Genomic DNA, 16,666 nt, shown 5'->3' with positions numbered 1-16,666 from the left:
TCAATAACAAGGGCTGTCTTCCTTGTCTTAGTAAAGTCTTCAAGATCTGGAGGATTTCCACAGCAGTGTTTCCCAAAATGTAGTCATTGAAAGGAGACTTTTCCAAGATGCGCTACACTGAGAGGATTCCAGTACTTTTGGAAGCCTGTATGTTGTCTTCCTCCCCTTAGAGAATCATTGTGCAAGTTCGTATATCAGAAGTCTCTGAGAATTCCTGCTTTAAAAAAAAATCCTTTTTTCTTTTTGTTGTTGAGCCCAGTGTTTCTGAAAATTTACTTGATCACAGAACCCACATTTGTTGACAGAAGTAGAATAAATCAAAAACCCTCTTCTAACATAGACACTTATCACAAATATAATCCTCCTTTATTCAAAACAAATTGTTTATGCAGCTTTATTTCTACATTTTGGATAATTAAAATTTTCTAAACTAATTTTCAATTTGTAATTTTTGCATTTTAGAAGGCAGCTGAGGTCAGAAGTTGCAATTAGTTGGTATCTTATTTTCCATATTACTAGCAGTTATGATGTTGCACCATCTGAGGAAGAGTTTTCACTTTTGGCAATTTGATTCTCAGCAAAGAAGGGAGGAGTTTTCTATTCTGTAGTGTTGTTAGATGGTGGTAAGCTTATTTAAAGGCGTTATGAATTGAAAAGATCTAGAAACATTGCTGTATTGATAGTAATATTTCATTGTCTAGAAAAATCAGAAGCTAGCTTTTAAGTAGAGAGTTGTTTGGAATTCTGAACAGAAGTCCATGCTTGTGTGCTTTAATCCAAGAAAAGATGTTCATTAAGAATTTTTATAATGTTACATGCACTTCTAATAACATTGGTTATTTTGTTTTTAAACCTGTAAATTATGGGCTGCTGTGGTTTTTGTTTTGCATTATTGTATACTGAAAAAGAATGTCCACTGATGATAACAAGGGAAGAACTGAACAATAAAAGCTGTACAAACAAGAATGCAAATACATAGCCATTTGGGGGCATCTAGTATGTGAAAAAATAACTTTATGTATCTCAGGCCCTGGTATGTTATATTCTGGTGTTGAAAGATTAAATTATATGTGAATGATCCTATTTTAAGAAAATAAACAGGGGCTGTAAATTGTAAATTAAAATTATTTTAAACTTCTTCAAAAGACTTTTTAACTTAATATAGTTCTTCTCGAAAGCCTGTCTGTCTGAAATGATGCTTTCTTTAAGGATTATGGAGAACTGTGGTTTTTATAATTGAAAAGCAGTAAAGGAAACCCTGCTAAAACTTTTAAGCATTTATAACCTTATAACTTTAATGGAGTAGTTTTGAAGTTTTATAGGTAGCTGGCTGCTTTTCATAACCACTTTACAACATCTAAGTTTACAAATATATTTAGAAATATTTTGACCATAGATTGTGAGTTATAGGACAGGCAATTAAAAATTTGAGAATTAGGCATGTAAAATATGCCTAATTCTTGTAAGGGGCTTGTAAAGGAAAAGGCATGAGCATTTGGACGAAGTTTAATCAAGGATTTCAGACTGTGTGAATAGAAGTATATTATGTTGTAAGGAAAAAATGTACAAGTTATTATTGATATTCTTTTCTAGAAACGACTACAGAAAGAACTGTTGGCTTTGCAAAATGACCCACCTCCCGGAATGACTTTAAATGAAAAGAGTGTTCAAAATTCAATTACACAGTAAGTGTTTAAGTTTTAAAGTACTTGTTTGTTTTTCTTTTGTTATCAATGTAATGTATGAATATATACTCGTTTTAAAAATACAGAATTATTTTCTTATTTCATCCCATTCTCTTCCACCAAGAGGTAAGTACAGTAAACAGATCTTATTCTGTGCATTTATATATACAATTGTATTTTATAAAAGTTTCCTGCTAATGAGGCAGCGTTTAAAAACTTTGGTCTGACTTTGTTATGAAATGTTTTTCACCTGTAATAGAGCAGTTTGGTATGAGGTTATTTATCAGACTTTTCAAAAACATTTAAGGCTCTGAAGAGAATGACAGTCAAGAGGTATCTCTATCCCTGTCCCCTGAACATACTACGTAGTTGCTTTCTTTACAGAAGGGTAGCTAAATGAATGTCAGACTCTTAGCATTCTCATTTAATAATAAGAAACTTTTCCATGAGGATGAAAAAGTGAAGGGTAGAAGGAGGACATAGAAGTATTCTCTAATTTAGCTCCTTCCGTGGGAGTGGAGCAGAAGTCTCTTCCCAGGTATGTGCCAAGAAGAGTAGAGATATGGGTCCCCTCTGTTAAAAATGAGCATTTGAATTAAAGTGTTTTCAAGAGTATCATCCTAAGATTTCACAACCCAGCGTGGTCTATCCTTACCACTCCTTTGATTTAACAGTTCTGTTAGACAAGGGTAAATGTTCTAAAATGGGAAATTTTTAAGCAATTGACTCTCGCCTTAAAAAAAACCTCCAAAAATGTAAAAGGGGTAGAAGCCAACAAGAAAAAGTTTACTATAGACCAACTTGTAGGACAAATTGAACAATTCAAATATTTAGTGATATTCTGGGTCCAAAGAGCAAAAGTGACCAAAGCTCACACAACAGGGACATATTTATTTTCAGAAGAAACAATTTTGGTTACCTTTGACTTTGACATTTGAGTCAGTACTTAAGACAGGAGCCAAGCTTTAAGAACAGGAATATGAAGAAAGGGTATGTTGATGTTTGAATGGATATACTGATGTTTGAAAATGTAGTATGGGGGACTTCCCTGGTGGTCCAGTGGTTAGAATTCCATGCTTCCACTGCAGGGGGTATGGGTTCGATCCCTGGTCTGGGAACTAAGATCCCCCATGCTGTACAGCACAGCCAAAAAAAAGAAAAAAAGGAAAAAAAGAAAATGTAGTGTATATTACTACATACTATAGATACTATAGAGTATCTAGCTCTATAATGATCTCTTTGAAACGTTGCTGGGTTCTCAGTTGACTGAGCAGTTTTAGATTCACTGCCAAGTGAGTGGAAGGTACAGAGATTTCCCATGGACCCTCTGCTTCCACACATGCCATAGCCTCTCTAATTTATCAGCATCCCCCACCAGAGTGGCACATTTGTTAGAACTGATGACCCTACACTGACATGTCATAATCACTCAAAGTCTGTAGTTTACATTACAGTTCACTCTTGATACATTCTATGGATTTGGACAAATGTATAGCGACATGTATCATCATCATGGTATCATACAGCACTTACACTGCCCTAAAAATCCTCTGTGCCTCATCTATTCATCCTTCTGTCCCCTCCCAGCAACCCCTGGCAACCAGTGATCTTTTTACTGTCTCCATAGTTTTCCCTTTTCCAGAGTGTCATATAGTTAGAATCACACAGTGTGTAACCTTTTCAGACTGGCTTCTTTCACTTAGTAATATTCATTTAAGGTTCTTCCATGTCTTTTCATGGCTCTCAATTGACTTTTCATTTATCTCAAACGGAATTTAAAATGGAGCACACATTTAGAGTATAAAGCATTTGTTCTATATGATTAAACAAGTGACTGTTTTTTGTTCTATATCATTAAACAGGTGGATTATACTCCATTTTCATCTTTTCCCTCTTTACCTTTGTTAACCTGCCTCAGAATATCCTATAAGAGCTAGCCCTATAGTTTTCAAGGAAGTAGGTACCAATCGTTTCCACTTTCAACCTTTATTTTTTTGGGGGTGGGGAGGAACTACACAGCACAATGATTTATAAAAAGTTAAAGGACCGGGCTTCCCTGGTGGCGCAGTGGTTGAGAGTCCGCCTGCCGATGCAGGGGATGCGGGTTCGTGCCCCAGTCCGGGAAGATCCCACATGCCGCGGAGCGGCTGGGCCCGTGAGCCATGGCCGCTGAGCCTGCGCGTCCGGAGCCTGTGCTCCGCAACGGGAGAGGCCACAACAGTGAGAGGCCCGCATACCGCAAAAAAAAAAAAAAAAAAAAAAAAAAGTTAAAGGACCATCTTATGTTTTTAAAATTGAAATATTTGTATAGATATTTCTACCACAAATTATAACTACTGGGACTTCCCTGGTGGTGCCATGGTTAAGAATCTGCCTGCCAGTGCAGGGGACATGGGTTCGAGCCCTGGTCCGGGAAGATCCCACATACTGAGGAGCAAGTAAGCCCATGCGCCACAACTACTGAAACCACGTGCCACAACTACTGAAGCCCGAGGGCCTAGAGCCTGTGCTCCACAACAAAGAGTAGCCCTGCTCACGCAGCAATGAAGACCCAATGCAGCCGAAAGTGTAACTACCAAAATAAACAGCATCTTTGCTACAGAATAAACCTGTCACTTAGAGATGTTTGTCAGGCAAGAATTTTTCTTTTAAAATAATTTACTGTAAATGAACCACAAAAGTTTTATTATCTTTGGACCATCTTCCAGGGTATGAAAATAGACTTATAAAAATTAGATCTTGGGAATTCCCTGGCAGTCTAGTGTTTAGGACTCCCCTTCCACTGAAGCATTATCTCCAAAGTGGAAGAATTACAAATCAAATTTTTTTTTAATAAGTTTTTTTAATTTATTTTATTTTTGGCTGCATTGGGTCTCTGTTGCTGCACGCGGGCTTTCTCTAGTTGCGGTGAGTGGGGGCTACTCTTCGTTGGGGTGTGCGGGCTTCTCATTGCGGTGGCTTCTCTTTGTTGCAGAGCACGGGCTCCAGGCATGCGGGCTTCAGTAGTTGTGGCTCGCGGGCTGAGTAGTTGTGATGCACGGGCCTTAGTTGCTCCATGGCATGTGGGATCTTCCTGGACCAGGGCTTGAACCCGTGTCTCCTGCATTAGCAGGCGGATTCTTAACCACTGCACCACCAGGAAAATCCAAACCAAATATTAATCTAGTTGAAAGAGACGCATATAGTTAACAGGAAATAAACACTGATTTTAAAATACTGTTGTATATATACCTTTTCCTATTCAGTTCTTTAGTTTCTTTAATCAGGCGACGGCAGAAGCTGAAGCAAAAGATAGACATCAGAGCAATCAGAGATAGGGCAAAAAAACAATGTTTTGATGTAACTACTGACCTATTTTGAAAAAATTATTTATTACTTGGGGAATTCCCTGACAGTCCAGTGGTTAGGATTCGGCACTCTCACCACCACATCCCAGGTTCAGTCCCTGGTCTGGGAACTAAACTCCTGTAAGCCGTGCAGTGTGGCCAAAATAAAGAAAAAAAAATTGTTGTTTAAGTGGGATTATATGGGATGGGGTATATGGGTAAATGAAGATGATGAAAGCACGTTAAGCTTTTTGGAAGACAGTTTGGTAGCATGTAGACCTTAAAAAATAATGTGTATCATATCCTTTGACCTAATAACCTATACGCTGTCCTAAGGAAGGAACAGAGATACAGAAAGATTGACTTAGAACTAATTAAGTTGGGAACTGGTTTCTCAATGTAGTAAAGTAAAATGGCACCCCTTGAGTTACAGTCCACAGCCATCACATCGTGTAAGGCAAAAATTTTGTGTAGTCATAATTGCCTTTGACCATCCCTTGAGAGAGGCTGTATTGGTATATATCCTGTATTAATATATCCAACAAAGCTAGTTCTTCCTTCAGAGAGGCATAGATGGCTGTTTCTTTGATTAGGAGCCATGAATGTGTGAAAAATACCTGTTTTAAACATTAGAATCACAGAACAATGGGTATTCACAGGAGGTTAAGAAGTGAGACTTCTCCCATCATCCTTACTCTGGGACGTGTGTGCTTGTGACTGGAATTGTGAACATTGATGATTTGAATGTAATGTAATTTAAGTGTACACCTAATGCAGCTCTACTGGACTTGGAGTCCATTGATATAGAAACTGCAAAATGACTAGAATGAAATGTACCCTAAAAACTTTAACAGTGATTATCTTTGGGTGATTTTTGTTTTATTTATGCTTATGTAAATTTTCTGTAGCGAACATATGTTACTTTTTAAATTAGGAAAACGTTGTTTTAAATTATCCTGCATGATGTTGAGAAGTATGCCTTCTTTGACCTATCTCACCCATATATTGCAAGGTGTCTTTAAGACCTTAAGAGCTACGCTTGGATAGGTCACATGTCAATTTATGGTATATTATGTGTCCTAAGAATTGCCTTATAAACAGAACGAAAGGGCACCGAGAAGTCCTGTGATTTTTTTTCTTGGACTGTCCCAGCATAGTAGGTGGGACTGGGCAGTGGGGCTAAAAAGGAATGTTCATGGCTAGGAAGGACCTAGTTTGGTGGGGTTTTTTTTGGTTGGCGGTGGGGGTTTTTTTGTTGTTGTTGGTTGGTTTTTTGGCTGCACCATGGCATGCGGGATCTTACTTCCCTGACCAGGGATCGAACCTGTGCCCCCTGCAGTGGCAGCATGGAGTCTTAACCACTGGACCACCAGGGAAGTCCCTGTTTGTTTGTTTTAAATTTAACTTTAGTTGATTTACAATGTTGTGTTAGTTTCAGGTGTACAGCTTCAGATTCTTTTCCATTATAGGTTATAAGATACTGAATATAGGTCCCTGTGCTATTATACACAGTAAATCCTTGTTGTTTATCTATTTTATATATAGTGGTGTGTATCTATTAATCCCATACTCCTAATTTATCCCTTCCCCTCCCCTTTCCCCTTTGGTAACCATAAGTTTGTTTCTTATGTCTGTGAGTCTGTTTCTGTTTTGTAAGTAAGTTGATTTGTATTATTTTTTTAGATTCCACATATAAGAAGTATCATATAATATTTGTCTTTCTCTGTCTGACTTACTTCACTTACTATGATAATTTTTAGGTCCATCCATGTTGCTGCAAATGGCAATATTTCATTCTTCTTCGTAGCTGAGTAATATTCCATTGTATATATGTACATCTTTTTGTTTTTGGTTTTATATATATATATATATATATATATATATAAATATAGTAGATTTACAATTTTGTACCTATCTCTGCTGTACAGCAGAGTGACTCAGTTATACACAGATATACATTCTTTTTTTTATATTCTTTTCCATTATGGTTTATCACAAGATATTGAATGTAGTTCCCTGTGCTATACATTAGGACCTTGTTGTTTATCCATTCTAAATGTAATAGTTTGCAGCTACCAACCCCAAACTCCCAGTCCATCCCTCTCTCTCCCCCTTCCCCCTTGGCAACCACAAGTCTGTTCTCTGTGAGTCTGTTTCTGTTTTGTAGATAGGTTCATTTGTGCCATAGTTTAGATTCCACATGTAAGTGATACCATATGGTATTTGTCTTTCTCTGTCTGACTTACTTCACTTAGTATGATAATCTCTAGTTGCATCCATGTTGCTGCAAATGGCCTTATTTCGTTGTTTTTTATGGCTCAGTAGTATTCCACTGTGTATATGTACCACATCTTTATCCATTCATCTGTCAATGGACATTTAGGTTGTTTCCATGTTTGGCTGTTGTGAACAGTGCTATGAACATATATAGTTCATATATATGAACTATAGTTTGAATTATAGTTTTGTCTGGGTATATGCCCAGGAGTGAGGTTTCTGGATCATATGGTAATTCTATTTTTAGTTTTTTAAGGAACCTCCATACTGTTTTCCTTAGCGGCTGCACCAATTTACATTCCCACCAACAGTGTAGGAGAGTTCCCTTTTCTCCACACCCTCTCCAGCATTTATTATTTGTAGACTTTTTGATGATGGCCATTCTGACTTGTGTGAGGTGATACCTCATTGTAATTTTGATTTGTATTCCTCTAATAATTGGCGATTTGGAGCATCTTTTCATGTGCCTGTTGGCCATCTGTATGTCGTCTTTGGAGAAATGTCTGTTTAGGTCTTCTGCTTATTTTTTGATTGGGTTGCTTGGTTTTTTGATATTTAGTTGTATAAGCTGTTTGTATATTTTGGAAATTAAGCCCTCGTCCATCGCATTGTTTGCATATTTTGGAAATTAAGCCCTCGTCCGTCGCATTGTTTGCAAATATTTTCTCCCAGTTTGTAGGCTGTCTTTTCATTTTGTTGATGGTTTCCTGTGCTGTGCAAAAGCTTATAAGTTGATTAGGAGGAAAGACCTAGTTTTAAAGAGAATAGGTTTTTTGTTTTTGTTTTTTTAATGCAGCTTTTGCATTATATTTTATTTACTGTGTACTGGTTCTGATGTCAGGAATGTACTAGGTTTTTTGCATATGTAACGTGATGTATCTTTCCAACAATACTCGAGGTGACTTTTTTTTTAACTCTAGCAGTTAATTTTTTAAAATACCTATTTTACAATTGCAGTAGTTAAAACAGGAGAGGTAAAACAGCTTACTCAGGGCCCCACAGCTAATTAAGGGGCAGATCTGTCTAATTTTACTGTAAAATATTGCCTCTTGGGTCTGTGGTTGCATCTTTTATTACCATATAAGGTATTTAGCGTGCATTGTGAAAATGAATGGCCATGTTCTTAAGGGTTTATATGTGTTCCAGCCTGATTGCTTTCAGAGAGTAGGCACATTTATTATTTTACATATTTCTAAGTCCATAATATGTGAGGTGCTCAACAGAACCCCAACAGTATATCCTCAATCTTCCTTTTGTTTCCCTGTATTTAAAATAAAAAGTTTTTATACCCGAAAAGTATAAGATTAAAGGAATTGACCAGGTGTACAATAATTATAAGTAGCATGGATATAATTAGGAACTCATTTTGCTTCTAAATTCTGCCCCGTCATCTTTGTCATAATAATCTCTATTTCTCTACCCGCACTTTTTTTCTTTTTGAAGAACAAAAGATAGTTCTTGTTATAAGAATATAATTATAAACAGATTTATATTCATGATTGTTATATATGAAAACAAAGTAAGCTTACATAGATGCCACAGAAATCTATTTGGGGTTTTATTAAACAATTGAAACATAGTGAGAGACAAAGGAAGGGCCTTCTAGAGCCTTAACTAGCTATCAGAGTAAGTGTACCGATGTCAAGTTAGCTTCCTTTTTCCTGTTTAGCCTTCTGTAGAATGCTGATGAGAAAATTGGTCTGATAGCTACACTTCTCTGTAGTCATTGCTGATACTGATTTCTCTCTTAGCTTCTAAAATAATTGATATCAGAAAGGCAATTGATTAGTTTGATGTTATCTATAAAATCTTTTCCATAATTGTAAAGATAGTCTGAAAAAATAAGGTAACATAAATTGAGTAGGAAGAGTGCAGGCTTTGGTGTCAGCACACCTAAGCTGAGTTTTATTTTGTTGTTTTTTCCGGACCTGGGTTAAAATTTGGCTCTGTCCTTTGTTAGCTGTCTCACCTTGATCTGGCTCTTTAACTGCAGTGTCAGAGAAGGAAACAGGGCCAGGGGTATAAATACCTACTCCTGTAATTGTTGGGAGGACGAAGTGTGTTGTTATACACGAATGACTCTCGTCCCAGTGCCTGGCATAGAGGAATACTCGGTGTTCTCTTTTCTCCTTCTCACCCCAATCCTTTATAACTGAAGTTTAATTTTTTTTTTTTTTCTATTCTAGGTGGATTGTAGATATGGAAGGTGCACCAGGTACCTTATATGAAGGGGAAAAATTTCAACTTCTATTTAAGTTTAGTAGTCGATATCCTTTTGACTCTCCTCAGGTAACAAAATGTTTTGCTTTTTAAATTTTTATTGTATTTTTGGATTATAGCAAAATGCTAAATTAGCGGTTTTTGACTAAGTAAAAACTTATAAAAGAAATTCATTATAATTATGTGAATAGATTTGTTCCTTTATCTTATTTATAATATAATCAAGATCATATGAACATTTTACCTTATTGAGATTAGGGCTTTGCTGCTTTTGTGCTTCTGAAAACTTAAGACTGTTTCTTTTTTTTTTTTTTTTTTTTTTTTTAAATTTTTATTTATTTATTTATTTTTGGCTGTGTTGGGTCTTCGTTTCTGTGCGAGGGCTTTCTCTAGTTGCGGCAAGCGGGGGCCACTCTTCATCGTGGTGCGCGGGCCTCTCACTGTCGTGGCCTCTCTTGTTGCGGAGCACAGGCTCCAGATGCGCAGGCTCAGTAGTTGCGGCTCACGGGCCTAGTTGCTCCGCGGCATATGGGATCTTCCCAGACCAGGGCTCGAACCCGTGTCCCCTGCATTGGCAGGCAGATTCTCAACCACTGCGCCACCAGGGAAGCCCCAAGACTGTTTCTTATCCATTCATGTTAAGCAGAAAAAAGGGATGGAAATCTAACACAGGCCCATGGGTTGTGGGAGAACTTAGCATTTGGAATAACTGGAGGCACGTCTTCCTAGATAAGATGATGATAGGATGACATCGTTAAGAGGCAGGTGCTTTTTGGGAAGGAGCACGTCTTTGATTTCGCATGGGCATGCTGTCTTTGCAGCCTTTTAGTATTGCACGGGCAAAATATATTATTACAAGATGTTAAATATCTAGACCTCAGCCCCAAATCTGATCATTATAATTTGAGGCACAGTCAGTTTAGTTAATGTCTTAAAACTTGGACAAGGGATAATGGGGGTAGAGAAAAAATTTTGAGAGCTGCTTAACTGTGGTGAATGATTAATCCTTGGAGGTTAGAGAAAAGGAGACTCTAGGATGAACTCCAGATTTCTGGCTTGGTAAGATGGGTAATGAATTACTGGTAGCAAAATGATAAGACAGGTGCCCAACTCTGTGTAGCATTGCTAGGTAATGAGGTGTTGTGGATAGTGAAATTTCCCAAATAACTTGAAATTCCACATGTGAGGTGCTAAAATATGCTATTTTTGAGGAAAATCGTATTTCATTGCTACTTTAAATAGAATATACCAAACAGCTTAATCAATTCTCTTAGCCATGTAAGAGTATAGATGGAAGTCAGTTATTGTATTGTGCTATAAATAAAGAGATGATTGTTTTAAGGCATAGAATTAAATGGAAATGGACTCCTTGAGTTCTAAAGTTTCCATGTGAGCAGAAAATTAAGAGGTTGGGGGCTCCTTTTTATCTTTATCATAAAAATAAGGCAAAGACGTATGTATTGTCATGACCTCTAGGCTTCTATAATAACCATGTGTAGACTGTAATCAAAAACCAAAGCAGATGTATTCCTTCTTTCCAGAAAATGATCTTCATTTTCTGTTGTTGGCTTTCAGCTTATCAGCATCATCTTACTGTTATTGCTTGAAGGCAGTGAGGTATCCACTTGTCACCTTCAACCTAAGTTCGTTGAAGGTATGTGAGGGAAGAATACACTCACCAGCTCAGAAACTTTGCCTAGGGGACTATTGGAGAAGGCTTACTCTGGGAACTCACAAATTTTTCATCAGAGGGAAATAATATTTCTGTAAACATGAAACCAAGTGAAAAGTGTTCTCTAAACTCTCAGTTTTTAATTCTAAATCAAATATCAAACTTAACCATCAGTTGAATTCCATCTTTAATATTTCCGTAAGAACCATTGTAATAAATTCTATCATTTTATCTCATATTCCTTTTATCCTCCTTCCCTGGTTTTACTCCTGCTTGCTGGTCTGATTTTGGTGTCCTCCAGGTTCTTTTTTTTTTTGACATTATTATTATTATTATTATTTTAAAAATTAATTATTTATCTTTGGCTACGTCGGGTCTTAGTTGTGGCAGGTGGGCTCTTCGTTGCAGCATGTGGCCTTCTCTCTAGTTGTGACGAGCGTGGACTCAGTAGTTGCGGCACGTGGGCTTAGTTGCCCCACAGCATGTGGGATCTTAGTTCCCAACCAGGGATCAAACCCATGTCCCCTGTGTTGGAAGGCGGATTCTTAACCACCGGACCACCAGGGAAGTCCCGTCCTCCAGGTTCTTTATTCAGCGCTCCCTTTTTCTTCTCACTTTTTAAAGTCTTTAACCATCTTAAGCCACTAACTCCCAGATCTCCAACTCTGTGTACAATCTCTTTCTGAGGTTTAATTTCACACCCTTGTTGGACTTCTCTACTTGAACACCTCCAGATGTCCAAATTTAACACAGCTAAACTCAGTTTTTTCTAATAACAAAATAAAATAAAAAAAGAATTTTTTCTTGGGTTTCTGTCCACCTATCTTCTCATGTTAAATTTATTTCCTTTCCCTCACTCTTAAATGCAGTTTTTCAGATCCTTTCACAGACTTAAGGCAGTCCACCATTTTTCTTACCTTATCGTCAGCGCTGTGTGGTCCAAGTGTTCAGCTTTTATCTGGACTATTACAAAATAGCCTCTAGTTGTTTCCACTCCTAGCCGTCCTTTCAAAGTGCTGTTAGGTTTATTTGAAGGTGCAGTTACCTCATTGGTTTTCGCACATACATCCACCACCACCATCCCCACCCTTGTTGGTAGATCCTGTGATGGTTCTTATTTCCTGTGGAGTCAAATCAAGCTTAGCAGTCCAGTCCCTTTATGGTTGGGTCTGACCTGAAGCATTTTAGCCACACATTACCTCCATGCCTTCTACTGTGTAGTAATACTTGCATCATACTTTATTAATGTAACCATTAAGTAATGTTATCTCTGAAAGTGAAAGATTACACATAGAATGATGTGGAAACCCTAGGGCAGTTGTTCCCAATCTTTTGGAATATGAGGATTCCCTTTTAACATCAGTTAATTTGTATATATATATAATATTCTAATATCCATGATTGAGAAAATAACAGACCACTCTGAGTCCAGTAATACTTTTAAATTATTTTAAAATTCTATTAATCACATCATCTGTATGATTATAAAATAATTATAACATGTCCAGTAATCAAAGCTTGATGTACATATAGATTTCAAGATTTTTCTGATAACTAAAACTTTCCAAAGGTCCATTGCATTGCTCTGGATAAGGGCAGTAAAATTCCCCATTCCCCAAAGATTTTATTTGTTCAGATGTGGAAGCATTGGCTCTTGTTAGGTAATTAGTCTTTCATTTTCCTATGCTATAAGCAGTACTAAATTTACCACTACTTACAAGAGTAGAATTTGAGGACATATCCGTAGAATAAACATCTCATTGTGAAATTATTACTTTTGTGTCAGTGAGATCTTTGCCTGTAAATGAGATCTGTAAGACTATACATAAAATTTATAGGCTGTGTTATTTTCTTCTACTAGTTATAATTAATTTCACATGTATCTCACTTTACAGTGAAAAGGCTACCTATGTAAAACATGGTGTTTGGCCCAATCATTTGCTTTAAAAGAAACAATAACAGGAATAAAAAACTTTCTCAGTTAAAATGGGAGCAGAGATGAAGTACCTTTTCATCACTGTTTTCTAGTAATGTGCACTTACCAACAGCCATACAGAAAATAAAATTCTTTCTATATAGTGTATTCTGTTTCCTTATGCTAGGATACAGGTAAATGGTTGGTTAATTTAACATGTATTGAGCATGAACTGTGTACTTTAGAGATGGCAAAGAGCACAGAAATTAAAAAGGAATTGGGCCTGACTTTAAAAAGCCGATAATCTGTTTAGTATTTGGAGAGATAGACATTTATTCATTCATTCTGTAAGTATTTACTGAGCATGTATCATAAGACAAACACTTTCCTAGGTGCTGGCAATTCTGTGGTGAACAAAGTGGCCCTCCAAAAACCCTCCTTAGGTGGAGTTTGCATTCTTGTAGAAAGGGAAGGACAGTAAACAAAAAGCAAAATATATAAAGTATGGAAGATGGTGAAAAAACATAGAAAAGAGGACTCAGGGTGTTCAGCATTGGGTAGAGTGATCAGGAAAGATTTCATGAGAAGGTGACATTGGGGCAGAGATCTGAAAGAGGTGAGTGCGTAAGCCACATCAAAGGGGTGAGAGGAAGGGCAGGTGAAGACAAAATGCAATGGTCCTGCATCTGGAGCATGCCAGGTGGGTCCCTGGAGTGTTGTATAATCAAGAAGAGGAGAGTAGGGCCTAGGTCAGAGAGAGAATTGGGGCTGGAAGGTCCATCAGAAATTGGATAGGACATTTATAGCCCATCGTAAGAATTTTGACTTTTACTCTCAATGAGGTAGGAAGCCGTTGAAGATGCTGAGCAGAGGAACGACACGCTCCTGCTTAAAATTAAAAGGAGAAACTTGGCTGTTATGTGGCACATTGACTTCTGGAGGCACAAGGGTACCCCTGTTGCAGTGATCCGGGTGAGAGGTGATGGTGATTTGTAACAGAAGGGTAGCAGTGGAGGTTGTGGAAGGTGGCAATATTTTGGACTTATTTTAAAGATGCTAAAAATATACTTGCCTTGATCATAAAGCTTTAGAAACACTGGGGCAAAAAAGTAATCACTTTCCCCTCACTCCTATTCCCCCTCCTATTCATGCCCCTTTAACACGAACCCTTTTGTTGTGTTGCTTCAAATTCCCTCATTGCAGTGATCCAGAACTTATATTCATAGTGTCCTCATCCTTTTGCTCGTGGTCTGATTCTCCCTGCTTTGGGAAAGCTATCAATATTCATGCTGCTGATACGTATTAGATGACTAAAAGGGGAGAACTGAATTGAAAACTATGCTAAAATTCTTATCCCCAGTCACTTTTGTCAAATATTTATCATTCATTTATGCTATACTACCTATGTCATATATATTATTCATAATTAGATATTTGATTTAGTTTATTAAACTCTCTGCTTGTATGTTCAGTTTTTATAGTTGCCCTTTAAATATTGTCATCTACTGACAACTTTAATCAGAGAAAACATCCCCTCATATTGTCCCCGTAGAAACCTTGGTATCTGTACTGTAGATTGGCTTTATAATTATAGCCTGTTTTGTATTGCTCATTCTGTGTATATTGTATTTTCACCTAGCTTGATATACCATATTAGGTGTCTGACTTTCTCATCACTTCCAGAGCACTAGTCTGAACACATTAGTATGCCTTCCTTGTGGTAAGATCCCAATACTGTGAGGTCATACAGTATTGAGCCTGAAGGCTTTGGAAGTCCTCAGGTATGATTACCATGAATTTCACGTTAGAAACAGCTAATATCCATCCTTTATATTGTCACTGTTGGTGGCTTTCAGTTTAGATTTTTTAGTACCCAAAGGTTACCCAGAGGTTGGCTTGCTTAAAATTTTAGGTTGGATGTGGGATGTGCGAACTTACCTCCAAAATCATATGGATCCTGAGCAGAGTTCTTTCTCCCATCTCACCTGCTCTTGAATTTGAGCCACACGGGTGGGGGATATTTGGAAATTTACAGACACATGAGGACTTCTTCTAATGCAGACTCAGAACCTCAGATGTGGTTCACATGCGTTACAATTAACATCCTTTCTAAAATTGTGACTTTTTTTCCATTTAATAGCTTGTTATTAAAAACCTGTAATTCCATTTTACTCAGTATGGTTTATGCAGTGGGGAATGTGTGCAGTCTCCGGTCGCTGTTCAATCTATGTGACTACTTTGAATCTGAATAAATTGTTTAAAAAATTAATTAGCAAAATTATTCCTTTTGGTTTCAAATTCATCGTATTCAGTTATATTGTCATATCTGTTTTAGATAGTTTATCAGCTATTTGCGATTCCCCCCCAGAAAGGTTTTTGAACTCTGGAAACAGCTTAAAGTCTTTTAAGTTTTCAGAGCCTACTTGGCTGTATTAAAAAACCTGAAATGTGCATTCCCTCCTCTGGCTTGTACTGCATATTAAATAAACAAGGATAGTTCAGAGTGTGGTCTTGGGACTCCCCTGGTGGCGCAGTGGTTAAGAATCTGCCTGCCGATGCAGGGGACACGGGTTCGAGCCCTGGTCTAGGAAGACCCCACATGCCGTGGAGCAACTAAGCCCGTGCGCCACAACTACTGAGCCTGCATTCTAGAGCCCACGAGACACAGCTACTGAGCCCGCGTGCCACAACTACTGAAGCCCGTGCTCCGCAACAAGAGAAGCCACCTCAATGAGAAGCCCACACACCACAACAAAGAATAGCCCTGGCTTGCTGCAACTAGAGGAAGCCTGTGTGCGACAACAAAGACCCAACACAGACAAAAAGAAATAAATAAATTAATTTTTTTTAAAAAAAGGGTGTAGTCTTGAAGAAATTCAGCGTTGGTTACTCTTCTGTCACATGCAGAGAACCAGAATAGCAAAGTTTGCATCAAAACTGTCTGTGCAGACTACTTACCAGTCTTTTACATGAATAAACTGTTGAAACAAGGTTTTTTTTATATTTCAGGAATTCATCTGAATTCCTGAATGGAATTCAGGAAATCCTGGATGGAGCCTGTCCATGTTTAGACAAACTTCTAAAATTCTCTATCTGCCAGGTTGGGTTCTAGGGGTTACCTGTACCATGTACAACAAGTTAGTTCCCCTGTTTTTGGTTGCTAGAAGTTTTAGGCTGGTTGCATTTGCCCTGAATGCAGCAGGTTTAAAAGCCCCTGCTTTTTCTTTTTTTTTTTTTTTAAGCATTATTAAGATATAATTTATTTTAAGTATTAGTAAGGTCTAATTTATTTTTATTTCAGTCCCCTCAAACTTCAAAACTGTTTCTTTCTCCTTGATTTCTGGCTCTCTGCTTATAGAATGTCTGCTGCTTGTGCCGTAGGTGTCTTCCACTGCTCCCCATCCCCTTTCTTTCTCTTCTCTCCTCCTTTACTTTTGATTCATGCACACTTCTTGGCTCTCAGACCGAGTGATTTAGTTTATAATCATTTCTCTCCAAAAAGAATACTGCTTTCCTTCTGCTTTGTGAATTGGCTAGCCAAAGCACCTCGTGATAACCTTTTGGTTGGCTG

The 16,666-nt window shown here is 37.6% G+C and overlaps 1 protein-coding gene across 1 annotated transcript in view; it reads left to right on the top strand.

The window, feature by feature from the left end:
* Nucleotides 1-1,599: 1,599 nt before the first annotated feature.
* The window catches only part of UBE2W (ubiquitin conjugating enzyme E2 W), a 31,668-nt gene continuing 16,601 nt past the window's right edge, over nucleotides 1,600-16,666 (top strand). The window contains exons 1-2 of the mRNA XM_065895258.1: nucleotides 1,600-1,685; nucleotides 9,475-9,577. Of these exons, the coding sequence (XP_065751330.1) occupies nucleotides 1,645-1,685; nucleotides 9,475-9,577 (144 nt within the window). The 5' untranslated portion in view covers nucleotides 1,600-1,644. The remainder of the gene's footprint in view (nucleotides 1,686-9,474; nucleotides 9,578-16,666) is intronic.

The sequence above is a fragment of the Phocoena phocoena genome, chromosome 17, assembly GCF_963924675.1.
Source record: "Phocoena phocoena chromosome 17, mPhoPho1.1, whole genome shotgun sequence".
Taxonomy (NCBI): Eukaryota; Metazoa; Chordata; class Mammalia; order Artiodactyla; family Phocoenidae; genus Phocoena; species Phocoena phocoena.
This window is presented reverse-complemented; position numbering and strand designations above follow the sequence as displayed.